This window comes from Impatiens glandulifera, chromosome 3 (assembly GCF_907164915.1).
Source record: "Impatiens glandulifera chromosome 3, dImpGla2.1, whole genome shotgun sequence".
Lineage (NCBI taxonomy): Eukaryota > Viridiplantae > Streptophyta > Magnoliopsida > Ericales > Balsaminaceae > Impatiens > Impatiens glandulifera.
Genome location: NC_061864.1, coordinates 13,068,553 through 13,091,125, shown reverse-complemented (window position 1 = coordinate 13,091,125; position 22,573 = coordinate 13,068,553). Strand labels below are relative to the sequence as shown.

The window sequence follows — 22,573 nt, the reverse complement described above, 5'->3', positions numbered from 1 at the left end:
ACCCGTCATTATTGGTCCATCATTAGCAACAGTTTAAATATAGTGTAGTTATTGCTAGCTGTTAATATTCTTCTATCAAATGCATTATAGACATTCTTAAGTAGCTAATAGCTAATAGAGATCATTAGATTGTTGACTTATTTCCATCATTCTTAAAGTAATATCACTTTTCATCGTGATTTTTGTATCGTAAAAATTGAGGATGTAAATGTTTCATATAACAAATATAACTTATTAGGTGTTAAATGAATACAAATTGAGGTGTTAATTGATATTCTTTGTTAATCTTAAGTCTAATACTGAACACCTCACTAAACTTAAAGCCCAAATTTAACATTTTGTGAGAAAATAAAAAGAAATGGGCAGACAAATGCACCCCACCAAACTTCTCTTGCACATGATTCAAATAAAGAAATGGAGAAAAAGGTGTCCCTTTTGCTTTTGTCATTATACAAGATTCCTCATTTTAATAAAATTATTTAGCTAACAATAATTTTAGATTAACCAAGAATCTTGGTAGCAAGTTAAAAAATCTTGAGTTAAGAGTTATTTTTTTTTTTAATTCGATTATCATTAAAAACTCTCCAAACTAAAGTGGTACATAAATGAAAGTAGTTTGTTGGAGAACATGATATCGCTAATTAAGTGAAGAAAAAAGAAAGAAATTAAAACTTATTAAATGAGCTTTGAATGCCATTGCAGATAAGCTTTCTCCTCCTTTAATCAATCACATGACAAAAGATAAACTGATCTGGCCACACTCAAGTGACAGTGGTGTAAAAACCTAAGATCAAACTGTTTTTTATGGAGAAAATATGGCAAAAAAAAAAAAGAACTTTTACTAAAGTTGGATTGAAATTTCCAACTGTTGTTCATCTTGTGGAGATGTTCGTAGAAAGTGACTTAGATCGATGTTAGTTGGTATTGTCAAGACACCTCTCGAGTCTCGATCGAGTGGACACTTGATTTGCAAAGGTTGGTACTTGGTACAAAGTGTCAAAACATGGCTACTTGTTGTTGGATTATTTGGAAGAAATTAATATTGTTTGGTTGCATTTGATAACATGCAGCTACCAATAAGGTGTATTCCTAAAAAGTAATTAAATTTAAAGCAGTACCAGGGGGCACAATTAATGTCTTGAATCTTGATCATCACCAAAACAATAATGTACAAGATGTTAGTTACTTTACTTCCCTTAGTTCTGAAATATCGAACCAACTCGACAATTCCATACACATTAGGTGGAAATCGTCGATTCACCATTGTACAAACCATCTCCAGACACGTACTTACTCTGCCTGGCTAACTCATTGCGTTTGGAGAAACCATTAACCTACACGACGGAGACAAACGAGAATTTTGAAGAGTTATTTCCTATAGCTTAATTTGGTTTATATTCGACAAGTGTGATTGGGTAGAGATGTTTAATTTACATCTTATAGAGATATATACTTAGACATTAATGGATTGTTTTCTCCTTCTTGTTTGGGCCTAGCTATTTTGTGTTCATTGTTTTGAACCTATAAAATTATTTAGAAAATAAGTGTATAGTTAGTTGGTTAAATTGTAAGGAGTGCTAAAGAATAAGGGTTAGTTTAACTTTTAGCGTGTATCAAATTATATTAAATCAAATCATTATGAAAAAATCATTTATTTTTAAAATTACATGAAAAAATAGAAAAATCTTAAAAAAAAAGTAGCTAAAGAAATAAGTCAGCAAGTTTCAATTTTTGAATTCATAAACCTTCCTCCAATAGATAAATTTGACATTTAATACACATATTTTCAACTTTTATTTTAATTCTTTATCAATAATATATATTTATATAATTTTTTAAATGTCAATGGATGTTCTTTTTTTCAAACGGTCCTCTGACAAATGTTTTCAAAAAGCTAATAATATATAGATTTATCCTTAAACTATCAACTAACTTTAAAACCAACCCTTAAACTTTGAAACTCTTATAACCATTATCCATCCTTAAAAGTATCAATGTTTTATATTTGTCCTTTTGAAACAGACAAATAAACAGTGTTTTTTTCTGTTGCATGCTCCGTTTGAAAAGGACAAATTTCAAAACATCTTATACTTTAATGATGGATATAAGAGTTTTATTGTTTAAGGGTCGATTTACAAATCCATTGATAGTTGAAAGGTGGATGTAGCAGGTTTTCAAATTCCATATTTGAAAATGTTTACTTTTATCAAACTGAACAGAGCTAGCTGCCATTAATACTTCAGACATTGGAGTCACGAGGCTGACCTGCCTTCTGAGTTCTGGGTCTTGCCAATCAAATCCATTTCTGCTTTGTAATAGTAGTTTGTTTTATATTGGTCTTGTTCCAAATCCAGTTGTTTCAGTATGATTGGAACAAGGCTATTCTCATTTGAGTGAATTGAAATTACAAGAAAAGGGTATACATATATATATATATATATGTAAGCCCTGCTCAAGCTTTCAATCCAAAACAAATGAAATAAGCTGAAAAAAGGGGTTTTCACCATTTCAGCAGAAGATGAAAGCTTATAAAGAAAAGACATGTATATTTATACACAAAACAACCCAGTTTGTCAGTCTGTCTTTGATTTATAAAATGTCCATGTGATAGATCAGATGAGGGGATCATGGGCACATGGTTGAATAAGGAGTAAAAGAAGTCTCAATCTGAAGGCTGGCCAGTTCATCATTGGGGACACAAAAATAATGTAAAGATTAGACCGGCCAACCATATTAAATTTCATTGTCCATTTCCAAACAGTTCCACCACAAAAACAGCAGAACAAGAACCCACCCAAAAACCATATCTACCTACCCCAATGACTTTTGTAAGATGTGACTTCTAAATACAAACAAATAATGCTCATCTACTGGATGGATTCATATAACACTCACAATCTGCAATCAAAAAAGGCTAATAACATGAAAATGAGAGATACTTGTAAAGAAATTATGCAACAACTTGAATCACTGAAACAAAATAAGTTAGTTGTTGTTGACAAGCTTAATAATAGTTAAAAATCATCTGATAAATGTTAATATGTGAAAAAAAATAATGACAAGAACTCGGTGTGCTGCATATTATGTACCTGTCAATTCTAAGACAGCCTCTCGTACAACCTCTTCCATCAATTTTTCTTCCATTTCCTTCACAAAAAGTTCAATTTCTAATGGGCCGAAGAAGTCAATGAAACCATTTCCAGCAACCTCCTTTCTTACCATTACCTCCACCAATTTGTCACCATTCTCGTCACCAGAAACACTGCCTACGACCTCATTTGAACGCCATTTTTTAATACAGGCCCACACTAGGTCCACCAGCCTTTCCAATGAATCTATTTGAGTATTGCAAGGGATTATCTCAACTAAAGCTGCATTAACACTATCAAACACAAGCTTCTTAGTTGATCTTATAGTCCTCCTTTTTGTCTCGTGCATTATTAGCTCATTCTCGTTTAGGTCAACAAATCTGTCTCTTAATGAGAGATCCAGAGGGCTTTCAGACGAGTGACATCTGGCAAAAACTGAACTCAATTGCACCTCGTTATCTAGGCCAGCTAAAGATAGCAATGTTTGGATAAAGGAAAGCCATTCACCCTCTTCTTCTTCCTTGGAACTGTGATGGATCGTGTTTTCCAGTTCATGAGAGGCCGTTGTTTCTTCACAAGAGCTTTCCCACGATAGAACCCGAGAAATCGATCCTATGGGTGGTGATTTATCTATTAGTCTGCATTTGTCAAGATGAACTGCTAGCCTTGCTCCTGGTTTATATTTATGCAAGGAAAGAAGAAGAAAATTAGCTCAAGGCATGCAGCTGTTATTACAGCAAATGATAAAACAAGATTCTAGGTCTTTGTTTTTACCCTTCCCCTCAAAAGAATCTAGATTTGCAGCTTCATGATCTACAAATGGTGCTTCCAAAATTGAGATAGGACTTGGTTGCTCCTGGCTGTCACTTGTATTTCTCGGATGAGCAGGATTCTGCATGAAGACAAAACTTTTAAGTTTTAATGAACTGCCATTCCTATTACCATCAAGACTGCATTTACCTTTCAAGATTACAAACACTAAGAATAACACTATATGAAGTTACAAGAGGTGATTATTTGTTATCATCAAAAGGCACATGACATGCTCAAATGAAAGATATCAAAAGGCAGTAACAATCCACTTATGGATGGATTTATGTTAGAATCATACGTACCTCAGATGAGGAAGCATCACAATTTCGTCCCAAGCTGATTGACTCTGAACCGTGTAGATGATTTGACAAGTTTTCTTGATTCTTAATGACCTGATGATCATGTGCCAAATAATTCCCACCATTTTTAAAGGAGGGCTGAACAGATCTTGGATTTTCTTTATCAGTTCTTTTATTTATTGAGAAAAATAAGCTTGAAACTTTTTCTTTGAGAGATAACTTTCGAGTCAATTTCTTCATCTCTATGTCGTCCTTGAAACCATCCTTTTCCACAACTCCCGATTTAGAAACTTCAGTATTCAGCCTTCCACCAAAAACGGAAGATGAGACAGGCGCTGATTTGGATTTCAATAGATTCCTACGAGAATCAACAATGTTGTCATCCTCATTCGATTCGAGGGCATTGCACAACGTTGTCGATGCTCTTGGTTCTAGTCCTTTACTAAAACCCTCTTCATGGGATTCAGCAGGATTCTTAATATCAGAAATGGCAAGCATCTCTCCCAATGTACAAGTGGAGTTTCTCTGGACAAGCTTCTGAACTTCACTGGTTCCAGTAGAAGCCACTGTGGCCCATCTTTCAGACAATCGTTTCTTGGCTTCTTTACAAACCGATGATCCGGGGTGATAAGATGCACGGCTGAAAGAGGGAGAAGAATGTAGACTATCAAACTTATTTATATAGTCCCATGAATGTCTAGAAGTTGGTGAAACGATTTCAGAATCACTGAGTTTTCCATTCTGGTATTCATTGTCCGACTTACCGAAAGAACTCTCGTCACCAATGTACCCATTAGAAACCGCAGAAGATAGTGAGGTTTCATCCCTACTGAGCGCAGCAAAACTTTCATCCTCGGATTTTGGTGGGTTCTGTTCTCCAATATGACCAGTGCTTGGTTTGAGCACAATTATTCGAGTAGGTTGATTATCATCGTTTTTACCCCAGCCCAGCACTTCACTAGTGAATGCTGTCATATTTGTTGTTTTATCACTCATTTTTGTTAAACCTGCGATTTTGTTACTGTCGACCATCTTAGAAGGTCTAAGAACAGTAATGCGCTTTGTTTCAGTGGTGGATGGAGGAAGGGATTGAAGATGTAGATCGCGAAGGTGCTGTGCGAGCAACGAATTCGGTTCTTGCAAGAATTTGAGAAACAAATCTCTGTTTGAACTTAGAATGTCCAATGCATCTTGAAACTGCTTGGACTGTCTAAGCTTTTCATCTGTTGCCAACTGTTTCGCTTCCATGAACTTCTGACGAACAAGAGCCATATTTTTCTCATTTACAGTACTCTCGCCATGCTGACTCGTATGCGTCGTTTTCTCTCTTCCAGAATTACCTTTTTGAGGTTGCTTCCAAATTTCGTAAATATCTTTGTAATCTTTCTGTTCTTGCTGCCATGTGGTGGTGGTTAAGGAACTTCCGGAAAGGCTTCGCGAATGGCCTCTCCAACGGCATCTTTGTGAATTGGTATCCAAAAATTCTTGAGGAAAGGTATCGAGTCCCATCAGTTTTGCAACTACGTTGGGGGAACTCTGAGGTGATTCTTGAATCTCTTTAGACATCTCCTGGGCTATGAGCAGCTTCATTGGAGTTCCATTCAGCGAAGAACTATGTTTTGGATCAGATGACATCTGCATGCATGGCCACGAAAGATCAAAAGATAACACTACGGAATCGAAGAACTTCAACTAAATAGGAAATATATTCAAATTTACCACTTTGTGCTCAAGTTGATCTGAGAAACAACTTATCCTTCCACCATCAGATTGGTTCCTTGAAAGTGGAGAGCCTGCATTACATCAATTAGATCAGAGAATCAATTATACTATTAAGGATCATCCTAAAGGAAATGGAAAGAAAAAAAAGAACTAGGATACCATACATACAGTAAGTACATTGCATGTCACGAACATCAAAGTTAATTTTCAAAAAACACACATCCAGATTGGTTGATACAACTCAAGGTTCTCCTCGAAGTTACTCAGATCCAAATGGATACATATTCCTCAAGTAAAGGTAAAGGCTTTAGAACATTCATTACCCCAAGTTAGTGAGTCTAATGCTGTGTTAAATTAGTGTTCATTCATGCTTTTACGAGGAAGATCGATGACATTGTTCCAAACCCATTTCCCCAAGACATAAAAGGAAATCATCAAAATCTGGAAAGGGAATATTACCATCTGTGAGAAGCCTGTTTCCTGTACTCAAGTCAAACAAGTCCACCATTCTTCCTAAGCAGCCAGGACCAGATTTCTTGTTGATGATTCCATTCTCAAATTGTTGGTTCATCTTAAAACAATATCTACAAAATAAGAGAGCAAGAAAGAATCGAACTTCATTAAAATTACAGATAGAGAAAGTTTCAAAGCTAATGAATGATTGAAAAAGGGATCGTATCGAAATGGCACGGTACTTGCATATAGAAGAAATGGAAATAAAACCAAAAAGAAAATGAAAAAGTAGAAAGTTAATGTGACAAAGTGAGAGAGAGAGAGAAAGGGGGAAAAAGATTCAACTACCTAACAAAAGCGAGATCGGAGGAAAGACAAAAAGGAGATTTGTGGCAAAAACGGCACTGGGTCGAAAGCTCCGACCAAAAAAGCCACTGATTAAAATGGCGAGTCTTCCTCCTCCTGACTCAAGTAAATTGGTTTGGGAGATCGACTCGATTCGATTCGATCGTTCCTAGCCGGCGAGAGATTAGTGGGTAATGCTGCTCAACCTCAAAAGAAGAGGGTGTGTACTACTTCGCCGGAAACCCCAAAAAGAGAAAAAATTTAAGCAGCTAGAAAGTATCTGGCAAGCATAGCCATGGCCGCCTTGTCTCAACACCACCGTCTGTCCAACAGTTCAGAAAGAAAGAGAGAGAGAGAGAGAGAGAGAGAGAGAAAGAGAAACAGTACACACAACACGAGAGCATTATTTGCAGCAAATAAAAACACGGACCATTATTATTATGTGGAGAGAGAAATTTGTAACAGAAACATTTATGTTTTCTGGTCCTTCAGATTGTATTTTATTTCCAGTTCAAACCCATTTCCTTTTTTTTAATATTAAGTTTAAATTAATAGAATTGTCAATGCACAAGTACAACAATCATAGGTTAAGTGAGACTCCATTGTCTCACTGTCAACCTTCTAACTAGTTTTTGTGGCCAGCAATTTTGGCTTTAACATGTTCAAAATCGATTTGAAAGACTATATCAATAGAAAATATCATCAAATTTGTTTGTAATAAAAAAAAAAACGATAAATATAAAATAGAGAGATACGATTGGACAACGAAGTTGAGAACGAAATTAAGGCTACAAATCTAACATAGTCGATCACTTGTGCATGAAAGAAAAATAAATAAATAAATATGTTAGGACAAAAATATTCAATGTTGTCGTTTCTTTTAGACATATTTTTTTTATTATCTTTTTCTCATGCACCCGTGACAAACCTATCAAATTGCTGATATTATTTTCGGTTATATTTCGTTGTCTAAATCATTTTTTATAGTAAATTCAAATAAATAAAGATTTATAATTAGAAATATATTAATTAAAGTTATAATGTACCTTTTATATATAATAAAAATTTCTTGTGTTTGATTAATAAGAATGGTTTATTTAATTATTTTATCATTCAATAGATATATAACAAAATGAAAGGTATTTTAGTCATTATTTTTTTTAAATCTAAATTTTATTTGTACGTAACAATTGAAAATGTGTCACCTATAATTTCTTATGCAATACTTTTCTTACTAAATCTTATTTTAATATATATTTTTTTAATTAATTACCTTTTAGATCGTGATGAATTATATTTATATATATATGGTATACATTATGTTCCAAATAAATAATAAAAATGATATTTAGTCATGATTTTTTATCCTTGTATTAATTAAACACTTTACCCCTTTTTGCAGTTGAACTAACTAGTGATGACTGATGATTCCTCAAATGACACTTTTTTTAATTACATTTGACACTTTACAACTTTTTATTTATTTGTATCATAATAAGAGAATCTGTCGAACCAAAGAAAATGGGAGAGCCGAATGTAAAAAAAACACCTCGGGCTTGTTTGATCCTCAGTTATTTAATTATCTAAACAGAAAACTTTATTTATTAAAATATCTAAATATATTAACTTTATTTTTTATAAAACTTAGGTCTTGTTTTCTTTGGGTTTTTTAAAAAACCCACCCCAAATCAATTTTCCAATCAATCACTTCTCAACAATCACATCACTCATTTCATTAACCAAAATACTAAAATACCCTCTATTTTAAATTATTATTTTTTATTTTATTCATATATCAATACCCTTTAAGTCTTTTTACCAAAAATAATCATCACCTCCTCAAAATCATCACCAATCATTATTTTTTTCCCTCTCTAAATTTTTTCAAAAACCCCAATCCGAACAAGACCTTACATTTTAAATCTAAACAATATTTTAATAATTTAACCCAACTAATTTACCCTTTTTCTTTTTATCAAATAATAACTTTTTCAAATAACCCATCAAACAAGCTGTCTTAGTCATATCCCATATGCTTAGTTTGATTCCATATTAATTCGTCAAGTAATTTTTGTTCATATTAGTTAGGGATGACAATGAGGCGGTTCGAGACGAAGAATGCATTTATCATCCCCGCACCGTTTTTGTTTCGGGAATTTTTTTAATACCATCCCCGTCCCGTTCGGTTTTGTTCGATTTCGAGGAATCCTCGCGAGACACTGTTTTAATAAAATATTTTAAAAATAAATAAAAATTATAAAAAATAATATTATATAAACAAATTTTTAATATAATATATAATGTAACATATTGAAATTTTATATTATTATAAAGAAATAAATTTACGACTCTTATAAAATATAATTAATAAATATATATTAGTGATTTAATATATTTAATTATATTTTATAGTGTTCGGGGCATAATTGGGATGAGATCGGGGCAGGTCGTGGCGGGAAACACAAATACCATCCCTGTCCCATTACCGTTCGGGGAAAAACCGTTTCAAACGGAACAATTCGGTTCGATTATTGTGGGGCGATTTTAAATTATCATCCTTAATATTAGTAGTGCAGTTGGAATAACTTCGGTTAGGAACCAAACAAGGACATATATATAAAGAAGTGTGTTGTTTAAATGAAAATGACTGGTAGCTAGCTCTTAACATTTGATTAATTTCCATAATTAGGACTTGTGTATTTCAACCTACTCTTCTTTGGTGAAACCTAGACTTGCCTGTCTGATGTTGATACTTCATTTGATTTAGTTTGGTATGAGAATTTATTCATAGTGCCAACACAACCTAGGTAGGAATTCTTTACTTTATTTCTTTACTTTCCCAAATCATATCACATTATTAGTTCCTGCAACATGTACATAAAAACATTAATACTTGGCAGAAGACAGACTCTTCCTAGTTCCCACATCGGTTATTTTAAGAGAAACTCTAGCATATAATATATGGATTTTTAATGAGTATGACACCGAGTTATGGGAGTGTTGTGAATGGGCCTATTAGGCTCAGGAAAGTCCCCGGGTCACATCCGTAGAGATACGGGCCCGGTAACGGGTTCACTTCCTTTGAGTATGGTCTGGGCTGAGACATGTGTGGAGCTTATAGATCTTACTCGGAAGTTACTTGGCCGATTTCACAGTTATTCACAAGGCCCATTGGGCTAACTGAACGGGGCTTACTCTTCCCATAACAAATCTTTTTTTTTCTCACTTAATCCCATATTAAATCAAATAATATTTTTTCAATAAAAATCTTAAATAACCCAAAATAAAATAAACACCAAATCTTTTTTTTTTCTCACTTAATCCCATATTAAATCAAATAATATTTTTTCAATAAAAATCTTAAATAACCCAAAATAAAATAAACACCAAATCTTTTTTTTTTCTCACTTAATCCCATATTAAATCAAATAATATTTTTTCAATAAAAATCTTAAATAACCCAAAGTAAAATAAACACCAAAATTCAGATAGAGTGATGAATTATGTTATGAAAGTAACAAATAAAAAGGGAAAAGAAGAAGATGCATAATAATACCTGCACAAAAATGAAAACATATATTTATATAGCAGCTTCCTTATAAAACTCTTCCATCCATGCCATCAAGTAGACCAGACCACATTCCTTTCATGGGTGGTATCTGTACAACAAATGCATTCCAAGGTGGGTAACCAACTCCACTACCACGAACACGCCCATCCAATCGAAGCGATAAATATCTTCACCAAATTTAAAAAACGCAACCCCAATCAATAATAATAATCAAAAGACCAAGTGATTTGGTTGGTTCATAGCTACTCCATACCAATTTAGATGAGATATCGTAAATAAACTTACACAGGAGATTCAGGGGAGACTTTTGCGATTTTCTTTTGTTCATCAAGCCACCTCCAAAAGAAGAACAAAAGAAAATGAAATATGGTTTAGATAAACTAACATAACTAACTATATCCACAAAGATCATTTCCTTTCCTTTCCTTACTTACTTAGACCATTCAGCTGGATAAACAGGACTCAATTGCCAAAGCCTCTTTCTCTTGTTATCAATAACACCCCCTTCTTCACTTCCATCATTGAAATCAAATTCAGGATTACTTCCATCTGTAGCAAATGGAACAACTACAATTCCTCTTTCCACTAACTTCTCAGTATAAGGCTGACTGAGCTTAAAAGACTCTGACATGAAAGAAGATGGTCCAGCTACAATAACAAGGCGAACAATTCCTCTTAAACTGCTAACTGGAATAACCCTTTTTTCATCAACTCTAAGTTGAAGATTTGAGAGGTTTTCCTCTCTTGAAAGTCTAGCCAATTGAGTGTTCTTGGCATTGTTATCTATGGAATATAGAAATGAGAACAATGAAACAGCTGCAATATCAATTCCAAGTCCAGATACACTGTTTGGTACTTCAGCAGCTCTTGATGCATTCGTCAATGCCCCAATTAACTGAGATAAAGCAATTAATCCACCTAGGGATCCACTAGCAATAAATGCAAGATAGAAGAACATTCTAACTGTTCTAAATGGTGATAGAACTTCACTTCGAATCTTGGCTGTTGAACTGAACAATTAAGTAATATGATTGCAGAATATTAAAGGGTATTCGTTGTATCGTACTAATACAAAGAAATTGAAGACCTAAGAGACTAAACCCACCTGATGCCTGATGAGGAGGAGGGTTTGTTAGCGGCGCAAGTGATGGAAACGGATGGAAAGACGCGGGTTTTGGATTGAGGCAGGAAGAAAGCTCTATCGATTGGTGGAATCAAAGTGGAGTAAAGCTTAAGGCGGGGAGTTCCGCTTCTTCGATGATCCATGTATGAACATCTGATGATAGAGGAAACTGTCGTCACCACCACCATAGCCATGGATACAGCTCCGCCAGAGCATGAAATATGAAATATGAGACGTCGGCCGGATTCACTCTGAAAATCATATTCCGGCTATGAGAGATCCACGTCGACTAGAGAAGGAGAGATATAAAGAGATTGTAAAAATTATGTTATCTCAAATTAATTCTATTAATCAATTTTTAATCATTTTACAAATTTTATATTAAATATTAAATTCAAATAAAATTATTTTCAAACTTTTAGAAAATACCCCTTTTCATAAACTTTTAAATTTTATAACTAATACTTGTTATCAACTACTCAAATTATAAATGAAAGATTTTGGAAAAAAAAAATGTAAACATGGAGTGATCATAAAAAATGGACTAAAGGAGTATAGAGTTATATATGTATCATTTAAAAGTTTTAGTTTAAAACATCATTTTTTAATTTTTGTTTTTGTATAACTATTATGGAGATGGGTGAATAGTTGCTTATTAAATTGCAAATAAACATCATTAAATATGATATAATATTGGGCTAAATGTGTCAATTTAAAGTTTTTTATATGACTAAACGAGCCCATACTATTCAAATTCGTCTTGATTTGCATTATATATACTCGGACTTAATAAGTATCAAAAATTTATGTTGGAACTTTATTTGTTGACAATTCGAACTACTCGAGCTTAAACTCGAAAAATACGAAAATAAAATTTATTATACATAAATACACATTTTATTATAACTCGATTTGTTTATTCTTTGATGAAATGGGAAAAATCGAGCACGTGTAAGATAGATTTGCTCATTTGATTGGAGGAAGAAAAGAGGGAGCGGTGAGAATGAGTTTGAGAGAAGATGTGCTAAGGTAGCGTTTGTTATATGGTATTAATTATATAGGTATTAATTGTAAGGGTATAAGTTGTAAAGGGTATTAAGAGGTATAAATTATATATGTTATTTGTATTTGGTTGAAAGTATAAGAGGGTTATAAATTGTATAGATTTTATAATTTTGTGTTTGGTTGGTAATATAAAAATGTTGTATAAAATGTAAAAGACAATTTTACCCTTTATATTTATATAAATTTAATTTAATTGTTAAATTAATATTTATTTAATTTTAATTTTTTTATTATTTTTATCATAATATATTAAATTATCTTATATATTTTATAGCACCAATCATTTATTTAAATTTTTATTTATTTAATATTATATATATTTAAATATAATCTATATATAATACATTTTTGTAAATAATTTTAACATTTTTGAAATTGAGGGAGTAAATGATCCATATATTAACTTTTTATATAGATTCACCTAATTAAAAAAAAATGTAAATAACATATCAAATAAGAAGAAAAAAAATATAATTAAAATAGAATGGTAAATGTAAAATTAGGGTTTTCGAATAAAGAAAATAATAAAAGTAAAAATAGAAGGGTAAATATGGAATATATTTGTTTATATAAGTTTGTAATAGGTTCTACTAGGTACAAACTTGTACCTAGTTTGAAGCATAAATTATATAACTTTCAAACACTGTTTATATAAAATAGAGGAGTGATAGAGTGAGGGAATTTAGTGAGGGAATTTGGTGAGGGAATGACGTGGCATCACCTTATTGGTTGGAAAATGTAAAAATGGGAGGAAAGAGAGAAAAGAGAGAAATTATTTGATTTTTTCAGCGAATAAGATTATGGCACGTCATTCCCTCACCAAATTCTCTCACCAAATTCCCTCACCTAATCATTTCTCTATAAATCAACCAAACAATTAACTAAATACTGTTGGTATTATTATTTTATACCTACAGTTTAATACTATCTAACAAACACGGCCTAAATATATATATATATATATATATATATATATATATATATATATATATATATTATAAATATTTATAAAACGTGTTACTCGAGATATAAAGCTCAATTTGAGTTCGATTACAAAATCGAGCAATTCTTCGAGGTCGGTCAAATCGAGTTCGAGTCGAGTTTTAATTGAGTTACTCACGAGCAATTTGACTCGTTATACCCATATCTATGACTATCAATACCTTGATAATAACCTATTATTTTAAATTTTAATGAAAATAAAAAATAAAAACAAACAAGGCCTAGTACTTGAAATTAATAATTCCAAAGAATTGTTAAATATAGAATTAAAAGCTTCATGCAGCATCATCATTATTATTAAAATCAATATCCTAGCTAGCTACAAAGTATAGGGGGGAGAATGTATATCCTCAAAAATTGCCTGTTAAGGCATAGTTTGATTCAACTAATATGCGTAGAGCTTAACCGCATATTATTACAAGTGTTTGATAAGTTTGAATCAAACGAGATCTTAAGGATTAACTATAGCTGAGAAATACATCGGCCATGGCGGGGAGTTCTTTGTTGCTTTTGGTACAAATCTTCTTTCCAGAGTTTCCCAATGTCGCCGGCAATCTTAACGGCGTCCAACGATACTCCGGCGAGACCTCTTCTTGTAAATCCAGCTGCATAAACACCAACTCCCCCTTTCCACCCACATGGAAATGGATTCTTTGGAAACCCATCCTTTGAAAATAACTCACTTTCCTGTATTTTTTCAAAATTTTATAAGTTTCTTTTCAAGAACAAAAACAAGAACAAGAACAAGAAGAGAGAAGTTTTTCCTTAATTTCTCACCTGAAGCCAATAAGGAACATTGCTCCTATACCCAGTTGCAAGAACAACTGAATCGATCTTAATCATATCGCCATTAACAAGCTCCACCATCCCAGGAAGGAATCTCTTGATTCCACCCACGATTTTCACGTCGCCTGATCTGATTTTCTCCAGAGCTCCGATATCAAGAACAGGGGTCTTCCCCTTTGTGTTCTTAAGCTCTAAAGGTCCCATTTTTGGCCTCCTCAAACCCCATTTCTCTGTCTTCCCCAGAATCATCCATGTTAAAACCAGCAAGATCTTGTCAACAAGCCATAACGGCAGCCATTTAATCATAAGACTCGCTAATTCGAACGTGGATTTCCCCATGATTTCTCTCGGTAGAATGTGAACCTGTTTAAAACAGAGCTCACTTTCATTACAAACTCTTTTTTATTGAATTCCTATATACAAAAAAGTTAAACACTTTAAGTTTAATTGACTTACCGAGCTTCGTACAACCATGGAAGGAATTGCATTATGATTACATAGATCAAGTGACACTTCCATGCCGGAATTACCACAACCCACTACAAGTACACGTTTTCCGGCGAACTTTTCGCCGGACCTATACTCAGAAGCATGAATAACTTCACCGCCGAATTCCTTCAACCCTTCAATCTCCGGCACAACGCACTCTGCATTCTCCCCTGTCGCCACCACCAACCACTGACAAATATACTCCACTTCTCCTCCTCCGGCCAGCTTCGTCTTCACCCGCCAAAGCCGGCAAGCCTGATCAAATTTAGCAGATTGAACACATTCGTTGAATTGAGGGTTGAGTTCGAATTTCTTAGCGTATGATTCTAAGTAATTAATGAATTGTTTCTTAGTCGGGTATTCTGGGAATTGATCGGGGAAAGGGAATTTAGGGAGTTGACAGAATTGTTTAGGAAGATGAAGTTTGAGTCTGTCGTATGTTCTTCTTTGCCAGAGTGATGCAATACAATCTTCTCTTTCTAGTATTACAAATGGGACTCCTTCTTCCCGGAGACAAGCTCCGACGGCGAGACCAGCTGGTCCGGCGCCGACGATGACCGGTCCGTTTACCCAAACGCATCTGCGTGTGAGGAAATCGTCTTCTTCAATGGATAAATTTAACATTTTTGAGTTATGATTCAGTTTGAAAAGATCTAGTAGAAAGAAAGAGAGAATTTGAGAGATGAGAAAGATGAGAGTTTGTGTTGGACTGTGAAGAGGAAGATGAAGAAGGAAGTTAAATAGGGAAATGGTTTTGGTTGGCTATAGACCAAAGCTCTCTTTTTTTTTATTTATTTAATGTTTGACCCTACCAAATAAAATCTTATTAAAATTCTACTCTCTAATACCAATAACTCTCAACATAAACTACTTGTCAATTTTAATGATTAATTTATCTTTATCCTTAACTAAAAAAATACATTATTTTATTAGAAAAGAAGTTATTCAATTTAGAAATATATTGCAACAAAGTAGTACAAAGGCTCCATCTCTCACTTTAGAGTTTAGAGAGAAATTTCTTTATTTAGGTTTGTATCTTTATCATTAGTTATATACTTAAATATTTAGTACAAAGACTCCATCTCTCACTTTAGAGTTTAGAGAGAAATTTCTTTATTTAGGTTTGTATCTTTATCATTAGTTATATACTTAAATATTTAAATATAGGTCGTGAAATTTTTTGAAAATTCGGTAACCCAATCGAATCGATAGTTTATTGGTTAACCAGTTCTAACGGTTCCGGTTAACCGATTCGATTTTAGGTTAAATTATTTTTTTAACGGGTTAACCGATAAATCGATAATAATTTAACCATATATATTTATATTAGTTATTTTTTAAATATCGGTTTTCAAATTTTGAATTATAATTTGTATAAAATTATTTTAAAAAAAATTTAATTTATATGGATATTAGTTTAAAAATGGAGACTTTTAAAATATATTATAATGTTACAATAATATTATATATTATAACATAAATATAATATGGTACGCCGCAAACAAGGATTTCGAATTTTTTAAAATAAGTTTAATACTTATTTAAAAAAAATTGAATTATCAGTTCACGGTTAAACTGGTTAATCGATCGGTACTGATCAGAACCAGTAAAATCAAAACCGATTCGTAAAATAAGAGATAAAACCAGACTTAATTGAAGTCGTTTAACCGGTTAACCGACGGATTTAACCCCTTACTTAAATCAATTCAGTTTTGTTACTTAAAGCCTATTTGATCTATGGTTTTTTAGTCTTTTTTAAAAAAAATTTATTTAAAATCTAACCACACTTTATTCATATAATTACTTTTTTTTTTATCTATTAAAAATACTAAAATTATCCTTTATTAACCAAAAAAAAAAGGAATAGAGAAAAAAAATAATTATAGAGTATTTTGGTATATTAACCCCCAACAAAATTATTATTTTTTCAAAAAATTTAAGAAAAAAAACTGATAAAACAAAAAAATTTTACTAAAAAAACGAGCTCCCAATGGTTCAATTAAAAAATGAAATAAATGATTTTATTAAGCTAGATGGTGATTGAAATATTACCTTTCTTCACTATTTAATTTATTATTTAATAAATAATTGATTTTACGTACATAGTTATCTTTACGTTCGATTTGTTGCCAAATATGTGTCATTGTGTCATGTTTTACTCTATTTTAAACATTTTTTTTGTTTTTTATTGAATTATTTTTACATTTGAGGATAAATTAATTAAATTACAAATGAAGTTGTATATAGAAAAAAAAATTATTTGTTTTATTTAAATGTTGTTTTGTTGTGGATAAACTTTGTATTATTGTTTTATATTTATCTTTAATAGCGGTTTGTAAAGGTATATAGAAAGGAGAGTAAATAATCCCCTCTTCTATCTAGCCTATCGACAATAAGAGGTGTATACTAACTCACTAATCCTAAGTTCCTGGGTTCGAGCCCGTCAGACGACAAGTTCTGCGTCAGATTAAATGATTAAGTGTGTTTGCGGGTATATACCATCTTTTAATTCTCAATAAATGATTTTTTTTTTTTTAATTATTTCAAAGGAATATGAGAGATTATAGTTCAATTATTTACTTTAGAACTGTTGAGGTATACCAGATATTTATTGCAATTGATTTGAAACGCAGCCATTAACAAAGTGGATTTATGCATATTGTATACTTTTGTGTTTGGGTTTGAAATGAAGCCGCAAATAAAAGAATTAGTTTTTTTTATTTATTTAAATTTATATCTAATAAATTATTTAAGTGGGGTTATCTCTTGAAAGGGGACTAAATATTGCACCATGTTACTTGAATTATCATGTACCATCATTAATAAATATTGGAATCAATTAGTACCATGAGATGCATAAATAATTTAAATGTGACACCATTTTTGGTTTGAAGGTTCAGCCAGTGGTTTGACCTATTTGGGTGTTCAATATATATAATATAATGCTATTGAGATTAATATATATATATTTGAAAATGTGAAAATATAATACAAATAATGTTTAGTTCAAGTTTTAATTATAATAACACTTTTGAATATTGTTTGACCTCATTTTAGCAAGTTGCCAAATATTGTTCTACATTTATTATTATTTTTAATTAATTTATTGGAGAAAAATATAAAAACCCCATATTATACTAGCTAGGTTGATTTTGCTCTTTTTTTTTTCTTTATTTTTTTAGATTTTTGTTATGATGACTATTTATGAAAAGGATATTCATGATTTTATCCATAATCATGAAATGACTATCTACTTAGTCACAAAGATGGCTGATAATAAAAAGGTTAGGATTATTAAATAAAAGGATGACACAAATTAAGTAGCAATATAAATTATGAATATGGAAAGTAGGATAGGTTTGTTATGATCACGAGATACTTAAAAATCATCTTCAAACTCATTTCACTTCAGGTAAGTTTTATTCAGTTTATACTTAGCTATTCAATTAGATAAGAGATTTATAATTTTTTTTTTGTTTAAACGCAAAATGTGTATGATTATGATTTTTTGAACTAACTTATTACGCAAAAGTACTGTACCAGATCATTACGTAAATGTTAAACGCTTAGCTTATAATCTTAATCAAACACGCCCTTTATTCTTAAAACTTGATTTAGATTATTGAGATTTGAGACGATTCTGTCAGGGTTTAGAGTATCTTTTTATTATGATTTTAGTTTGTATATTAATTAATGTTTTTCAATATTATATATGTCACTATTTGTAATACTGGATGCGATCATGCGACTTTTGTATTGATAGATCATGGGCAGATATAAATGTTTATATATATATATATATATATATATATATATATATATATATATATATATATATATATATATATATATATATATATTATTTTATATGTATAAACATTAACAATATTTACAGAAAAAGTAACCTATCAAAAAGATAATTATAACGTATAATATATTTAACATAACCAAACAATTCCTTAAAATGCATATCCACGTTTTTGTTGCAAAACCTAGCAAAGACGCGCTTTGGAAACCTTAGAAAATGAAGAAAATTCTCATTTGACTTTTTCATAAACCTACGCTCAATCAAATTAATATTTTTATCATGGATAAATGTTATTAGATAATTAATATTAAATAAATGTAACGAGATAATTAACACTTGTAATCATTAATAATGTTTTGATTAAATTTTGTTCAAGTTCATCATGACCACATAACAAAATCGTTGTCCTAGGGTTAGTAGATCCGGTCCTTGAATTAATATTTCTCTTTGACGTTTAATTAGTACGTAATAATCAACTCGACAAATCGGGGCCAAAAATCATTTTTTTAGACAACACAAATAGAACGTGTCGGCATGGAAGAAGACTTGTCATGTGAAGAACATGAAGGAGGGTTGAGGGCAAGAGGGTGCTTAATTAGGTCCCCTACATATATATATATATAGCTCTAGCTGGAACCCCCACCTATATTTACATGATCATAAGCCATTTGAATATACAATTTCAACGGGGTTTAATTGATAATTTGGTCCACAAAGCCCATCCCGTCACACGTAACTTATCACGTTATTTTGTCTTGTTATCGATCGGAACATATGTTTGTCCCTATAACGGCACACCAATCATCGTTCGAGATTAATTGTCACATTAAAGGCGTGCGTTAATGTTATTGGTTAGATTTAGTCAACATAGCCCATCTAACTTCTCCAGCTCTTATATGCTTAATTAAATTGTCCTTATATGAACTTATTTGTCAAATGAATGCATGCATATATCTTTAAAACTATGATATTCTTTCTACGTTCAAATACCTTTTTTGGTAACTTTAGGGTTACAAACATGAGACTATATATAGTGATCCATGCCATCAAACTATATGTTTTAAGTATATTAAAAAAAGATTCCATTAAATTAATGCTAGATTCAACAAATAAGCTATATGTAAGTTATAAAACGGAGTAAACTACGTTGCACGTAGATAAAATTTTGAAAGCTTATACTAATATAAAAGTATTTAGATCTATGTGCACTTCGACTCTTTCGAGATCAAGATTCTCGAAAGAGTCGAAGTGAAAGAATCTTGATCTCGTGAATTAATTTCTTACCATTGATGTCTCGAACATTCGAGATTATTGCAAGATGAAGGTCGTAAACTTCTTGATATTGTTATATCTTAGGGTTCACGATTATTTCCGAGTCATTTGATACTTACAATTTATGACTTTTTATTGGGTTTTTCTCCATAATAAATTTGTGATCAGATTAATGAAATGAATTCTTTCTTTTAAAAGAATAAATGTGTGACACTTTAGTTATGGGGTTTGGAAAAAATATATATTACATCATATATCATTAAAATAAAGTTCAACACATCACCTATTAATGATCTTGCTAAATATAAAAAGAAAAAAATGAAGAATCATTACTAATGAATATGCATATTAGAAAAGAATCCATAAACAATGAACAAAAGGTTGGAGATTCATGCAAACTATAAAGTATCTAGGGGAAATCATGTATATGAAGAAGCATTGGCTTTCCAATGAGAGCTTTTCAACTTTATTTCTCAATTAAGAACTTCAAGAAAGGGGCTTTTGTCAAGAGCAAGATTAGTACTATCATTAAACCCAACTGTATATTCTTTGGTCAATTCTTAGATTAATTTATCAACATCTAATGAATTGATCAATTAAGTAGCCAGGGATAGGTGGTGGTGGTGTGTGGGGACAAGGTTGGGGAGCCTATCTCAAATTAGAATTGAAAAAAATGGATTTAGAAATGGTTAATTCGCTCCAAAAAATAATTGTATCGATCAACACGTTTATTGTTCTATTTAATGGATCTCTTGTCATTGGGGAGGATCTGAGCTAGCTCGAAAGTGGCGACGCACAAACTGAAAAATTAAACATTATAAAAAATACATCTTAATTTTATTGGTTTCTCCCTTTTGCATGTCTTTAATGTCTTGAAACTTCTATAAAAAAACAATTAATCTCTTCGTAGCAATTTGACTAATCGTTTAAACACACAACACAAATCTTACATGGAAAACAATTCATATATATTTACAAATATTTGGAGTACTTAAAAGTAGTAAGACAGATATAGAAATCAAAATCAATTACCAAATATTATAGATTTCAAAAACCTTATTCACTCATTAGTTCCTACTTAACCCAATTAAGATTAATCTATATATGTAATATGAAATAAAGTGACCTCTTTTTAAGGGTAAAATGAAGAACAAATATTCATATTGCTAATTAATTATTCTCATGAGAGAGATTCATATATAATGTTGCATGGATGTGAAATGGTGTTGGCTGTTCAAGTTCAAGTTTAAGTTATAAACAAAAGTACTATGAATCAATCAATCAATCAATAAAACCAGCTAGGATTTGCAAATGAATATATAAATGTGCTCCACTGCCAGCCTTCTTTCTCCTCTCTGGAGGCTAATGGATCTTTCTCTTCTTTTTGTATCCATAACTTTTCTCCTCCTCTACTTTATTATAATTCTCTATCTAATTATTTTACCCTAATCGGACTCTTGCCTCTTGGCAACTTCTTCCCTTCTTTTTTGATTCTTGTACTTATTTTTGCACTCTATAAAAGTTAAGATGTGACCCAACTTTTAGTTCTTTCATTTCTCCTTAATTTGATGGTTTTTTTTAGATTTTTTTTTTTTTGAATTTTATCTATTTTTTATATTTTTTTTATTAAACATCAAATTACTCGTTTTATCAAACAAATACTAAGGTCGACCTTGTTCTCTTTGAATTTTTAAAAAGTTTCATTCAAAATCAATTTTCCAATCAATCACTCCTCAACAATCACATCACACATTTCATTAATCAAAATACTAAAATACCTTATATTTTAAATTATTATTTTTTATTTTATTCATATATATTAATACTTTTTCAGTATTTTTATCAAAAATAATCATCACCTCCTTAAAATCATCACCCATCATTATTTTTTTCCTTCTCTAAGTTTTTTCAAAAACTCCAATCCAAACAAGGCCTAAAATTCTCTTATTTTATCTTTATAAAATTTAAATTTAAAATTTAAATTTTAAAAAAGTAACAAATTAAAAACTCAAATAACAAACAATTTTTTTTACAAAACAGTGAAATAACCAAAATATGGAACAAACCCTAAGGGATGGTTTGATGTTGATTTATTTGAGTTTTGAGTACTTCTATTTTTAAAAATATTTCTTTATCACATCTCTTTCATGCTAATAATTAAATCAAATAATTTATTAATAAAAACACTAAAATATCTTTACTTTACTTTTATTAAATTTAAATTTTAAATTAAAAAAAGACATTTTAATAATTTATAAGTAAATCATCAATTTTCTTATTTAACAAGATTTTTTTGAATAAAACCCAAGATCAAACAAACTCTAGCAGATTAACACAAAAATATTGAAAGACCAATTTACTAAAAAAACATATATAATAAAGAATGAATAAAATCACTATTATTAACATTATCAGTTGAGGCCATAATTAATGCTTTTTTTTTCTTTCTTTTATAAGCTTCATGGAAGCTCTCAATGTTAACTTTTTATATTTTTATTTAGAATCATCATGAATATGCTTTGCAAATCAAAGCGAAATGCTCTTCCTCATGTATCATTTTATATATATAGAAAAATATATATAAAATAACTTTCTTTTGGAGCGGTTAAATTTACAATTAATAATTAATTAATTAAGATATAAAGAATATTCTTGATATTCCTATTTAAAAGTGGACAGCCAAGCTCAAATCAGCTAAAACTTAGCTGATTAAATATTTATTAGCTCAACGTGAAC

At 31.1% G+C, this 22,573-nt stretch overlaps 3 protein-coding genes across 3 annotated transcripts; all 3 read right to left on the bottom strand.

Annotated features, from left to right (window-relative positions):
- Nucleotides 1-2,950: 2,950 nt before the first annotated feature.
- Nucleotides 2,951-7,115, bottom strand: LOC124929235. The gene is made up of 6 exons (XM_047469537.1): nucleotides 6,725-7,115; nucleotides 6,383-6,507; nucleotides 5,921-5,994; nucleotides 4,205-5,836; nucleotides 3,864-3,981; nucleotides 2,951-3,761 (listed from the first exon to the last, which is right to left on the bottom strand). Exons 2-6 carry the CDS (start codon nucleotides 6,492-6,494, stop codon nucleotides 3,082-3,084), a joined length of 2,616 nt encoding a protein of 871 aa, XP_047325493.1. The 5' UTR covers nucleotides 6,495-6,507; nucleotides 6,725-7,115; the 3' UTR covers nucleotides 2,951-3,081.
- Nucleotides 7,116-10,187: 3,072 nt separating this feature from the next.
- LOC124930731 (protein LOW PSII ACCUMULATION 1, chloroplastic) lies at nucleotides 10,188-11,688 on the bottom strand. Its single transcript, XM_047471078.1, has 4 exons — nucleotides 11,398-11,688; nucleotides 10,727-11,302; nucleotides 10,578-10,628; nucleotides 10,188-10,459 (listed from the first exon to the last, which is right to left on the bottom strand). Exons 1-4 carry the CDS (start codon nucleotides 11,607-11,609, stop codon nucleotides 10,318-10,320), a joined length of 981 nt encoding a protein of 326 aa, XP_047327034.1. The 5' UTR covers nucleotides 11,610-11,688; the 3' UTR covers nucleotides 10,188-10,317.
- A 2,256-nt stretch (nucleotides 11,689-13,944) lies between these two features.
- Nucleotides 13,945-15,416, bottom strand: LOC124929754 (probable indole-3-pyruvate monooxygenase YUCCA8). Its single transcript, XM_047470148.1, has 3 exons — nucleotides 14,725-15,416; nucleotides 14,260-14,631; nucleotides 13,945-14,169 (listed from the first exon to the last, which is right to left on the bottom strand). The coding sequence occupies exons 1-3, from the start codon at nucleotides 15,379-15,381 to the stop codon at nucleotides 13,945-13,947; spliced, it is 1,254 nt and encodes a 417-aa protein (XP_047326104.1). The 5' UTR covers nucleotides 15,382-15,416.
- Between the last annotated feature and the right edge of the window lie 7,157 nt (nucleotides 15,417-22,573).